Source organism: Phascolarctos cinereus, unplaced genomic scaffold (assembly GCF_003287225.1).
Source record: "Phascolarctos cinereus isolate Bilbo 61053 unplaced genomic scaffold, phaCin_HiC Scaffold_726;HRSCAF=1367, whole genome shotgun sequence".
NCBI lineage: Eukaryota > Metazoa > Chordata > Mammalia > Diprotodontia > Phascolarctidae > Phascolarctos > Phascolarctos cinereus.
Window position 1 is genome coordinate 381,686,364 of NW_027556098.1, and position 13,252 is coordinate 381,699,615.

Genomic DNA, 13,252 nt, shown 5'->3' on the forward strand with positions numbered 1-13,252 from the left:
AGGGAAGCCAGAAGGCAGAGATGAGGAGGGGAAGCATTTCAGGTTTGGGCGACAGTCAGGAGTGAGGAGGAGAGTTTTGTCCCAGGAATAGCCAGGAAGCCAATGTCGATTGGGATTGGTAAGAGTTGGGGGGGGAGGGTACAAGATCTAAGAGGACTGGAATGGTGGGAGGGACCAGATTATGAAGGGCTTTCGGTGCCAAACAGAGGAGTTGGGATTTAATACTAGAGGTGATAGGGAGCTACTGGAGTTTATTAAGAGGGAAGTGACACGTTAGGACTTGTACTTTGGGGAAAATCCCATTGGCAGCTGAACGGAGGATGGACAGGAGTGAAAAGCTGTGTTGGTGTAGATGGTCATCTGGCATCTTTGTAGCTCTATCTTTAAAGACTTTGGAACAAAACTGAGATTGTAATTGACTAGTTGGGTAACTTGGGCAAGTCACTTTACCTTTGCTGGGCATCAGGCTTCTCATTTATAAATGAGGGGCTTGTGTAGGTGATCTCTAAGGTTCCTTCTAGCTCTGAACCTATGGTCCCATGATCCCACCATGGTCATCCCTGGTAGAGTTAATTGTAAGAGATTTTCACAGCCACAAACCACACCCTAATGTTTGCAAGTATAATCAGACCCTTCCCTGGTGTGTTTAACTGTAGGATGCAATCACTTGTGTTGTTGTATGTGGTTTCCCCTGTGTGAGGCTTCCTGTGTGCTTCAGTACCAAAGAGCCCAAGAGGAACTCGTTTTCTGTCCTTTCAGTTTTTAGGTTTGGCTTCCAACATTTTGAACTTCCTCACCTCCTCCATGTTAAACTCTCGAAACAACTTTATCCGCAATTACCTGAGTGTGTCTCTGTCTGAGCAGCACATGGCTACCTTAGCCAGCATCATCAAGGAGGTGGACAAAGATGGGCTCAAGGGTGAGTAGAAAAGACTCTTTCCCAAGAGTTTAGAAGCCTGATGTTGCTGGTGGCCGGGGAGGTTGTCGGGGCAGTTGGTAGAGAATACTGGGTATTTTCCTTGCTTTTAAGGTTCATCAGATGAAGAATTTGCTGCTGCACTTTATCACTTTAACCACTCCCTAGTCACGTCAGACCTTCAGTCCCCTACGTTGCAGGTGAGTGTGCCTTGGGCCTGGTGCAGGCTGGGAGGGAGCAGGAATCAAAGACAGCGGCTGGCCTTTGAGCCAGCGCTAGTTCCTCTGGTTAAGGGATAAAGCTTCTTATGTAGTCCTGGTGCTAGACTGTTGAGAAAGGGGAAGAGGAAAGCTTGGTTCTGTTCTCAAGTCGCTCAATGAACTTGGAGGCAAATATTAGTAATAATACCTCCCATTTCTATTCCATATTTCTACTTTGCGAGCCTTTTCCTCACAACAGCTCTGGGAGGGAGCTCACTTATTACCACTCACTTATTATTCCATTTTAGAGTGGAAGAAAATTTGGCTCCTAGCATTCAAGGGAGCCAACTAGTAGCCTCTGCTGCCGAGAGGCTCAGCCCTGCTGTCCCTTGACAGGGACTTCAGTGGCCTTTCCTCTCTACCTTGAGGGCAACAGAGAAGACCTGGCCCCTGGTGGAGCTCCGGGGTCGTTGGTGATGCAGTAAAATAAATCCTTTGGACATATGATTCATTCTTTTGTTGACTTTGACACATGCACACGTGAGTGAGGAGAAACATAAAAAGTAAATTCTTTGTATTTTTACAGGAAGTTTGTATGTTGTGTTTCCACCATGACCTTTTGATGGTTGATGTTGTCTGTACTAAGAAGCAGTCTTATATTTGTCAGCTCTATACATCTGGATATTTTTCAGCAAAGGATAGTGATGGGCAGTGGGGTAGAGTGAGAGAGAACTGCCTTGGAAGTCCAGAAGATCTGGGGTCAAGGCCTGCCTCTGATATGTACTGGCTCTAAGATCCTGGGCATACCACTTAATTTTTCAGCACCCCAATAATACCCTAAGACTATAAATTGTAGAAAAGAGTATAAGTTTCCCACCTGCATTGCTGGAGGGACTTTCTTCCGTCAGAATGTTCCTCAGACCAGTGAAATCAGAGATCTAGGGGCAGCTAGGTGGTGCAGTGGATAGAACACCAGCCCTGAAGTTAGGAGAACCTGAGTTCAAATTCGGCCTCAGACCAAACACTTGACACTTAGTAGCTGTGTGACCCTGGGCTGGTCACTTAACCCCAATTGCTTAAACACAAACAAACAAACAACAAACAAAAAACCTCCCCCAAAACCCGAAATCACAGATCTAGTCCCTATCCCAAACCTTATAATCATAAAACTATTTAAAAATTATATTTAGCAGCCCCTACCCTCTCCTTCTTATTATTTCAAAATTTATTTTAACCCAAAAAAGAATATAATCTGGGTTAGAATGATAGGGCATTTTTTAGGCCACCTTACATGAAAAGAAGGGAAAAGCTAATTTAGTATTTGCCAAGACTTCTTCAGACTTGGTAAAGACAGGGAGTCCTTCCCAGAGTTATCACCTTTTTTTCAAATCTGTGCTCACTCAGTGAAGCTCTTCATTTCATAGGCTAGATATTTTCAAGTTTATGCTTGTACAAAAAATAATGAAAATGTGTTATCCCTCAATAGAACCAGAGGCCATAAGACGTAAGGTTATTAAGTCAAAGTAGGTGGATACTTTGTGTATTTAAAGAACTTGGGTTTTTATGACTGATGACTTTCTGGTAAATGAATGAGGATAGACATTTCACTATGGGCATCTGCCCTGGGCTGTGTTTTTTTTTTTTTAGTAGAATAATGGATTAAAGTCTTTGTCAAAGGCGCTGACTTGTGTTATTAATGAGGAAAAAGGGGTCTGATGAAAGTTTGCAAGGCATGGAAATGAATTAAGTATCCCTATGTGTCTCAAGTCCTGTTGTTTGGCTATGGAAGGTTGATTAATTAAGATCATTAGGCAGTACCCTCTATATTGAGAAGAAATTAGAGACTGGGCCATATCTAATGTGAAGAGTATTAGACTTGGAGTCAGGAAACCAGAATTCAATCCTAGTTCTTACACTTAATAGTCAAAGATGCCTCTATTAAATGTCTGCTACATGCTGTGCACTTTGTGAGTTGTGGGGAGGGAGGACGCACGGACAAAAGTGAGATAGTCCTAGTCCTCAAGGTCTTGTATTCTGTTGTGTAAGATAGGATGTACACTTGCAATTTAGATGTAAAATAAAAGATAAATTGGGTGTAAGGGAAAATTGGCTGGGGGTCCCGGGAAAGGCTTTAGTGGCACTTGAGTTGTGCTTTGTGAGACTAGTTTTTCCTAGAGTCAGAGGTGAGGAAGAGAGGGTATGCTAGGCATGGGATATGGCATAGCCAGTCCAAAGGCAAGGCAGCAGGAGATAAGAGTTTTGTGTGTGAGGAACAGCTAGCAGGCCACTTTGGTTAGACCAAAGGATATAGGAAAGGGAGTAATGTAATGAGGCTGGAAAGGGAAGTTGGTCCGGGCCGCAAAAGACTGAAGTCACTGACACAGGGCTCCTAGACACAATAGAGACAATTTCCTTTCTTCCTTCATCTTTTCTTTCCTCCCTTCCTCCTTCCCTCTTTCACATTGGCAGTCAGAACTGTGCTTTGGAAAAAGTCTTTCGTCTTCTGTGTCAAAGGTGGATTGGTGATACTTGAGGAGAGGGAAATCGGTGGAGAGGCTCTGGCAAAGTTCTCGACAGGAATCAGTGAGGGCCTGACCTCGAGTGATAGTCCTTCAAGTCACTGTAGGGCCATGGACAAATCACGACTTCTCTGAGTGTTACTTTCATCCTCTGTAAGGTGGGATTGCTAAACATCATTACGTGCAAGCTCTCAGGGTTGTGTTGAGTTCTGGGCTTCATCATCCTCCCAGTGCTACCTTGAGGTGAGGTGGTGATAACATAAGAAATCGAGCCTAGCTCACTTTGGTAATTGATCATCACCACCTTACACACTGGGCTTGTTTTGGAGAGCCTTGGCTTGCCTTATGAGATGACTTCGAGTAGCCTGAGCACAAAGAAGAACCAAAACTAGTGTCTTTTTTTGTGCCATGTGGCATTTTTCATTTCAGCCACCAGGGCCCTTGTTGTAGCTGCTGCCTCCTCAGACCACTGATTTGTTAGAACATGACTCAGGACTGAAAAGGCCTTTCCCTCAGCCACCAGAAAACTAGCAGCAGCACCAGAGCTGTAGCCAGGATACCTCTGGAGGTTAGCATCCCACTGAAAAATGGTCGTAGCATTCAGAGGAGTTAATGAGAATTTTCAGTGGTAACTGAAGTGCTTAAGATGAAAAATGGCTAGATAAGGACAGGGGAATATTCCCTGTTGAATTAAACTTCCCTCTCCTCATCTTCCCCTAGACTCAATCTTAAACTCATTGGGCAAGGGATCTCGTCTCATTCTTGCATTTCCCTTAGGGCATAGTATAGTTCTCACACATAGGTGCAGAATAAATACTGAATATTGAATTAATTGTTAATTTCCATAATGTCAAAGAATCAGGTTCCAGAGGGCCCTAAAATAATTTTCTGTAGATGTAAAGGCCCTTCTTTGTTTCTCATAAATAGTTTACAATAGTATTTATTTCCAAAACAGTTCTTTGGGATGCCTTTGAAGGTTTATTTCATAGAAACACACTTGGCACACTCCTACCCTAGATTGTCATTCTATACCCTGAGCTAGTAACCATGGTTTGTGCCTGCCACTCTACAGGCATCCCAGTCACCATCAATGGTAGAGGTGATACATTATAGTTTATGTAACTGAGCTGGAGCAAATCTTGCTGGAATTAAAGATAAAACCATTGCTTAGAACCTTTAGCTGAGGTTTCACTGACATTGATTCCTAATCTTCTACATCTTGTATTTCTGTGCCAGAATTCTTAGTGTGCTTGTTTCTTTCTGTCATTTCTTTTGATGTTAATTATGAAGTTAAAGACTGCTCAGTTTTCTGACAAGCAATTAGTATCTTTCTTCCTGGAAGCATCAACTCTTCCTGTGCTACCTCTTTAGAAACTCTCTTTCTACAAGTCCTCTTCTGATTTTTCTTATGCTAGTCCTTGAGCTCCCCTAAATGGCACACTGTACCTCCGTTGAAGCGGTGTGTCACAGGGGCAGCTGGGTGTAGAGCAAAGTGCACAAAGTTGTGAGTCAGGAGACTTGACTTCTGTTTTTTTCTTTGCTACTTGCTAATCACCTCTTTAACCTTGGACAAATCATTTCCTCTTTTTGGAATTGTTTTGTAATCTGAAAAATGAGGGGATGTTCTCTAAGCTCCTTTCGGTCTTTAGTATTCTAAGTATGATTTTATATTTCCCATTCTTCTGTTTATGTATTATAATAATCCCAGTTCATTGATTTGACCCCTAGCATCAGTGAAGTGTAAGTGGGACGCAGTTTTATCTCCTTCCTGATAATTTCTTGTCTCTTTCATAACAGAATACTCTGTTGCAACAGCTGGGAATTGCTCCCTTTTCTGATGGCCCGTGGCCTTTGTACATCCATCCTCAGAGCTTATCGGTGCTTTCACGCCTCCTGCTCCTCTGGCAGCACAGAGCCAGTGCTCAAGGAGACCCTGATGTTCCCGAATGTCTTCAAGTTTGGGAGAGGTAAGAGAAGTCGCAGAGAAATCTCTCATTGAAAAATTTCCAACTTGTGACTCACTTGACAATGGCTTTTTAAAAAAGTGAAGTAAATGTTTTCTTGATCTTTTTTTTTTTAAGCATTACTGTCACTTCTTAGTGATCCCCTCCGACTCCACCCAAGAGAACCTTTCCTAATCACAAAGAGATACAACTAAAGAAAACAAATGATCCATTAGCCATTTCTGACAGTGGATATTTTGTTTCATATCTTTAGTTTGCCACAGGTACACTAAGAGGAGAAGCATGCATCACTAGTAATTAAAGTTATACTTAATTACTGGGCTGATTAGGCTTCTGAAGTCTTTCATTGTTGTTTTCCTTTACGTCTTTGTGGGTATTGTGTAGAATGTTCTTTTTATTCTTTTCACTTTACTCTGCAGCAGTTTGTACAGGATCTCTCGAATTCCCTGGAATTCTTCATATGCTTTGTTTCTTACCATGGAGTATTATTCCATTACATTCCTGTACCACTAATTGTTTAGCTATTCCACAGTAGATGGGCACCCACTTTGTTTTCAGTTCTTTGTGACCATATGTTTTTGTGTATATATGACCATGATTTCCATGGCTCTCGAGGTTTGAGCTTTGGAGTTATTGATTATATAACCTCAGACGATGGGTGAAGATGCAGTGTGTGTGATTCGGGAAGATGGGGTGCTTACAAAATAGACTGGTAAGATCCCCAAAGGAATCTTTCTTTAGAACATTAGGCATTTAGGATATAAATTCTAAACTAAATATAACTCTACTAGAAGTGATTTTTTTAACCCAGCCCATTAAGAAAAAATAAAAAAAGATGGAAGCAGAAAAGCAACCCTGTTTTCAAGTTATGTTCCTAGGCATTCTACTTGAAACCATTTAAAGAACTTGCAGTCTTTTGGCCAAATTTTAAAGGTTTTCTTTGCGCTTGGGGGGAAAACTCAGATTAATTGGTCACCTATTAAATCCTCTTTAGATGGATCTGGTTTTTGCCATTTTTTGTTTACATGTTTATGAATCTTCAAAGCTGTTTGTGTTCCTAAAAGGCTTTGCCTTTTTATTCTCCTCTCTAGGATCAAATAGCTGTAATGCTGGATTTGTGAAATCATAAACTCATGTGACTGATCCCAGCAGGATCAGGCAAAAATGAGGGGAGAAAAGCCCTTATTAAAACACAAATCTCTTTCCTAATAGCCAAAGGGAGTGAACAGAATGCTGGCTACATTCATTGCTTTTTGCATTAAAGCTCTTTTCCCAAGTTTGCTCAAGGGTGAAATTTCCTCCTTTACTTGGTGCACACACAGGATGCTGAGTTATTCAGAACTTTTCATATTATGTTATGATTTTAATCTGCAGCATAATCTCTGCTGGTGAGACTAGGACCAGATGACAGACTCACCACGGGAAGAAGCAGTGGCTTCCATCCTGTTTGCGTAGCCCAGTTATCATTATGCTTTTGGGCTGCTGTTTTTTTATAGTACAGTCCTTCTTTGTCTGCCTCCTCTCTCATTTCTACTGATAAGGAGGCTGGACTGGCTGCCTCATCATAGGACTCTGGGAACTGGCTTTGGCTGCTAACTCTGACATTTGTATTTTCAGGGAAAGATTTAGTTTCTGTTTCCTATCCATTCATGCCTTCCCGCCTCCCCCCTCTGGGCTCTCTAACTTGATTACTGGATTTAAGAAATTTAATTGCTTCTGGGTTTATTAACACTTTAACCCCAGGGATGTTTGTTGATCTTACCAGAATGAGAGCCCCTTTCTTTTTTTCTGGCAGGTTTGTGGCCACACTGAAACAGAATGCCCTGCAAGGGGTGCTTCCCAATGATACGGAAGACCTGAATGTGGAGCATCTGCAACTTCTCCTCCTCCTTTTCCACAACTTCTCAGAGAAAGGTCGTCGCTCCATATTGGCCCTTTGCATCCAGACCATCCTGGAGCTGACAGCTAGCTTGGATTCTCAGCTGCATTCAGTGCCGCTGCTCCTGGCACGCCTTCTCCTGGTCTTTGATTATCTGCTTCATCAGTATTCTAAAGTACCTATGTACCTTTTTGAACAGGTATGGCCCCAAATGCTCATTCCTTACATTTCTTGTCTTCCAATAAGTTGTGATTGACCTAAATAAAATCTACCCTATTTATAGTGAAAGGCAGGATGGTATCATGGGAACATTGTCAGGAGAGACCTGGGCTCAAATCCTGCCTCTGATTCTTACTAGCAAGCTACCTAATGTTAGTGAATCTCACTTTCCTCATCTATAAAAAGAAGATAAGAAAGTTGTGAGGATCAGATTAGATTTTATAAATATTTTATACACACACTCATATCTCACTTTGCTAATTTTAAAGCAGTATTTCTCTTCCCTCTGCTTCACCTCATATTCCACTGCCCTGCCTGTGCCTTCTTAGCCAGGGACCTTGCTTCATACTTTACAGAGAAGACTGAGGCCATCCATAATGAAGTCTCTTCTCTTCTTCTTCTTCTTCTTTTTTTTTTTTTGATGAGGCAGTTGGGGTTAAGTGACTTGTCCAGAGTCACAGAGCTAGTGAGTGTTATGTATCTGAAGCCAGATTTGAACTCAGGTCCTCCTGACTCCAAGGCCAGTGCTCTATCCACTGTGCCACCTACCTGCCTCATCCCCTCTTCTTTGTAACAGAACTTCTCCACATCATCACCTAGTCTCTTTTTGTTTTAGTCTCTGATGAAGATGTGGCCTTTCACTTTGTCCAGGACAGCCCCTTGGGCTCTGGATTCCATCCCTGTTCTCCTTTGGGAGCTTACATCTTCCGTCATCCCTTTTCTCTCATCTTCAGCCTCTCCTTATCTTTCCTGGCATCTACAGACATATCTGTAGCTCTTCCCTATCCTTAAACTTCATTTGGTGTCCCAGCCACTCAAACTGTGAGCTTGTGTTCCCTTTTTTTTTTCTTTCACAAACCTGGAAAAAGTTACCTGTAGTCATTGCCTCCAGTTCTTTCCCTTTCACTCCCTTTTGAATCCTCAGCAGTGTCTCCCACGCTCATCACTAAGTGAGACTGCTGTTTCTGAAGTTACCTGGGATCTCTCAGTTGCCAAACCTGATAGTCTTTTCTTGCTTGTCATCTTTCTTGACCTCTCTGCAGCCTTTGACACCATGGACACTCTGTCCTTGTTCACATTTTATGACCCTCTTTTCTCTTGGCTTTCTTCATTCCTGCCTGACTGTTCCTGTTCAGTTTCCATTGCTGGCTCATTGTTTGTGAAGCTTGCTTCCCCAAATCCACGCATCCTTCCAGCTTCTGTCCTGGGTCGCTTTCCTCTTGCTCTGCATTTGCTTAGCTCTCACACATAGAGGATTCCCACATAAAATTATCCAACTCTTTTGTTTTTAGAACTCAAGTCCCATACCACCAGCTGGGCATTTTAATTTATGTCTCATCGCCATCTCAAAATTAGTATGTCTAAAGTGAAAATTGTCTTCTTTTTCCCTCAGTCTACAAACTTTCTAGTTTCTGTTGAGGGTAACACGATTCTCCCAGTCTCCCAGCTTGGCAGTTTTGGAATTACCCTCAACTGTTCCCTTTCCCTTCACTCCCTATATGCAACAAATAAGTGGCCAAGTGTTGTCAGTCCTTTCTCTACGATGTATCTCCCATCTGTCCTCTTTTCTCCATTCACATAGCTTTCACTATTGTCTGGGTTCTTATCACTGCTTGCCTGTACTATTTTAATAGCCTTCTAATTGGCCTCCCTGCTTTTGATCTGTCCTCCACATAACTGCCAGATTGGTCAATCTAAAGCATGAGTCTGACTTTTTCACTCCTGTGCTCGGTAATCTTGGGGGGTGTCTGGCCCCAACAAGTCTTGCCAGACTTATTTCACATTCTCCCTTCTACACGTATTGTAGGCCAGCCAAACTGGCCTACCTGCTGCTTTCTAAACTCTGCATTCCATTTCCTTTCTGAACATTTTCACAGGCTCCCCTCCTTTCCTGGAGTATGTGCCCTCTGCATGTTTTTGTCTTTTAGAATTCTTAACTTCTTTCCAGGCTCAGCCCAGGTGCCATCTCTTGGAGAGAGGAAACTTGGCCGATGTCCTGATAGTTAGGGCTCTGTCCCTCCTCAAAATCATCTTATGTTGACTTTTATTTGTAAAGTAAATAGTGTTTACCATTTCGCCCACGCCATGGGGGTGAAGGATAACAAGGGGCTTATCTGAGAGGTCCACATTGTAGCCTCTTGATGTCTTGAGAAGATGAGGAAGGCCACCATCACGGGATCATGGTGGATGGTGGGCCTCACTGTCCCCTGTCCCCACTGACTCATGGGAGGACATGGATAAGAGCTGCTTTGAATGAGCAGACATGGATGATTACTGTGTATGTCTTTGGAGGGAACTTCCATATCAAGAGATCACAGATCCATTTGAATAAATAATTGAAGGTCCTTAAAGGCAGAAGTTTTTTATTTTTGTCTTTATAGCTCTTGCACCTGTCACAGTACTTTGAATATAGTAGGTGTTTAATAAATGCTTGTTAAATTGAATCGTTAAAAGCATTATATTAATGCTGATAATAATAAAATAACAATAATAATGTCCAGAAAAAGAAATTCTGTAACCATTATAGAGTCAAATAGTAACAAAAATGAAAACTTACATTAATATAGTGCCTTCAAGTTTGCAAGGCCCTTTTTGTTCATTATTTCCTCTGGGCCTCTTAACCTTTTCAGACAGATACTACAGCTGTTAGTTACTATCCTTGTTTTATAACTGTGGAGGCTGGGATGGGGAAGTTAAGTAACTTGGCAGGGGTCACATAGCTAGTAACTCCCAGAGGGCAGATTTTGAGCCCAGTTTTTTCAGATTCTAGGTCCAGCACTACATTATAGTGACTCTTGAGTTTAAGGAGGATTCTTTTTGCTTCCTGCCTACTCACTCATACTGCAAGTTAAGTAAGCCTCTGCAGAATGATTTAAGTTAGCAGTTCTTATCATACAACCATGTGAGGGCCCTGCTGAGAGTTAGTGAACTCCTGCAGCTGCACAATTCCTTGTAGTACTTGGCTCTTTATTCCCCACATGTGGACCTGATCACCCTTTGGGGGCATCTGCTGTCATTGTAAAGAGAAACAGGGAGTCATAGTGGTGAGATTGCTGTGTTTGTAGGTGAGATGTCCTGGTGTTTGGCACCCTAGTTGTGTAACCTAGGTGAGTCTTTTAGTATCTCTCTGCCCCTTGTTCTTCCTGTGTAGGGATAGTGATACCTAGCTGACATATTGACAGGTCTGTTTTGCTGCTCAGATATGATCCTGTATTAAAGTGCTTTGTTAATTTTAAAGCATTATGGAAAGCCTGACTGTAACTGTTACTCTCTCATTCTCATCTTTTTCATTGGGGTTCAGGTGATTATTATTTTATTTTTGACTTTTTTCAAGCTACCAGCATCTTTGAAGGATTGCAGCAGAATTGGTGATAATGTATTTCCCCTTTAAACTGAATCCTCATATGTCTTGTACAGGTGCAATATAACCTTCTTAGTCCTCCTTTTGGCTGGGTAACTGGATCTCAGGAAAGCGGCCGCAGGGCCACTGCGCCCTTGTATCATGGCTTCAGAGAAGTGGAAGAAAACTGGACCAAGCATTGTTCATCAGGTCAGAAGAGAAGAACTTTATAAAGCCCCTCTGGCTTCTTCAGCACACCTCACTGGCAGAAGTAGAGAAGGAAGGAAGGAAAGAAACAAACAAATAAGCATTTATTGAGTGAGAAGGGTGGAATCAAAATAACTAAAAGAAATGTTGGTGATTTGGGTAATGACCAGCATCTTTCTAAGAAAGAGTGGGTTGATTCTATTTGACAAGATTTTCAGATTTGTCAAACCCACGGCTCCCTACTGGGGAATCCAGTGGTGTGTGCAGAGTTGCGGCTGCCCCCCATAGCTTCCATTTCCTGGAGAGACTCCAGGGCCAGGGTAGTGCTTGTGCAGGCTCTCACTTGGCCCCAGTGCAGATGTATAGAGATGTGGGGTTGCCTGACTGCTAGAATTTAACTTCTTTGTTCTAAGTTTGGATATGGCTCAGAATTTCTTTCTGAGTCTTGGATCGGAACTGTGAAGTTCCCACTTGTCCGCAAGGCCTTTGATGTTCCTGAGTGAGGATTTAGCAGACATTTATTAAACACCTCTGTAGGGAGAGAGAAAGCTGTGTGAGGCACTGGGCAAGATATACGGTTGAGATAAGACGTAGTTCCTATCGTTTCGGAGCTTTCTATGTTTTATGGGGCTAGACACATAAACATGGAAATATAAGCCATTAGATGATATATGCATTAGAGCAGTGCAAAACAAAATGCTGTGTCAGGCATCCGGTGTGTCCTTGCTGTCTGCGGGTGTTGTCGTGGGCTTCCAGAGAGGTGAGAGAGTTCATAGAAACATGAGCTCCAAGTCCACATTCCCAGAGTCTTTAGTTTGTTTACTCAGATTACATCCTCTTACATTGATCTTTTTGAGACTTTTGTTGGACTCTTTTAGGCCTGTGAGGTTGTGGTTCTATTTAATATCAATGAGGGCACATCACTGTGGGTTACTTCCAAGTTGCTGATTTTTATATGGCACCTTTGAGTCAGAAGAGAATACACCTCTCCTCTAATCATATGTTGAACACATGTTATCTTCCAGATGCTGCCCCACAGCCCAGATTTTATTGTGTCCTGTCACCAGAAGCCTCAGAAGATGACTTAAATCGTCTTGACAATATGGTATCAGGAATCCTAAGCCTTTATTTTATATCATGTGAGAGGGGGCCTTTGCATTCTTCCCCCTGACAGAGGTATCAGATGGAAAGAGAATGACTGACTGAAGGTTTTGAACTGGGGATGTGGGCTTTGTACCAGAGTGACCACTTCTAGTCTTATGAGACCACTTTTAGCTTGGAGACAGGTTCTGCCTGGCGACTGTGAAAGGAGGCTTTTGGGTACTGTTGAGATTGTTCATGTTAACAGGCATGGTGAACTACAGTTGCTTCTGAGTGGTACTTGGGAGCGACAGCCGGTGAATCTGATGGCTTTATTGGTGGGACATTTTGTCAGCGCTGAGGGGAGATGTGGCAAGATTTAGGAAAGGATGTTGGCAGAGGCATGTGGAAATCATCTTGTCCTTGTGTTCTGGCGTTAGATCTGTGAGGTCCTCTTCTCCAGAGCAGTGAAATACGATGAGCTGTATAGCGCACTGACTTCTTTGCTAGCTGCTGGCTCTCAGTTTGACACCACCAGGAGGAAGGAGAACAAGAATGTGACAGCACTGGTAAGAGCTCGAGAACATCAGGCTGCTCTGTTCTGAGGGAGGGCTGGGACAAGACTGCATTACTGGAGGTCAGTGTTCCAAACAGAATCCTTCCTACTAAGGTCTGGGGTTTCACTAGTTAGTTTAATATCGGTTGGTGAGTAAGTCTAATTCTTAATTTCATGTCATAAACAAGTGTCAGAATTATTTTTTATGTTTGGATAGATTACATTGATGTGCTTTTATTAGTGTTTTTGTGAAATGAGCATTTGGGAGTAAACAGCAGCCTAGGCACTGTGGGCTGACACCTGGTAGTAGAGGCGCCTCGGTGGTCTTATGCTCATTGACCTTGTAGAGGGTTGCCTAGCCTCCCCATCAGT

The 13,252-nt window shown here is 42.6% G+C and overlaps 1 protein-coding gene across 1 annotated transcript in view; it reads left to right on the forward strand.

Annotated features, from left to right (window-relative positions):
- The window catches only part of UBR4 (ubiquitin protein ligase E3 component n-recognin 4), a 148,544-nt gene that overhangs the window by 22,166 nt on the left and 113,126 nt on the right, over nucleotides 1–13,252 (forward strand). Inside the window, 7 exon segments of the mRNA XM_078145648.1 lie at nucleotides 760–919; nucleotides 1,031–1,116; nucleotides 5,433–5,602; nucleotides 7,395–7,677; nucleotides 11,115–11,247; nucleotides 12,270–12,349; nucleotides 12,765–12,893. Coding sequence (XP_078001774.1) covers nucleotides 760–919; nucleotides 1,031–1,116; nucleotides 5,433–5,602; nucleotides 7,395–7,677; nucleotides 11,115–11,247; nucleotides 12,270–12,349; nucleotides 12,765–12,893 — 1,041 coding nt within the window.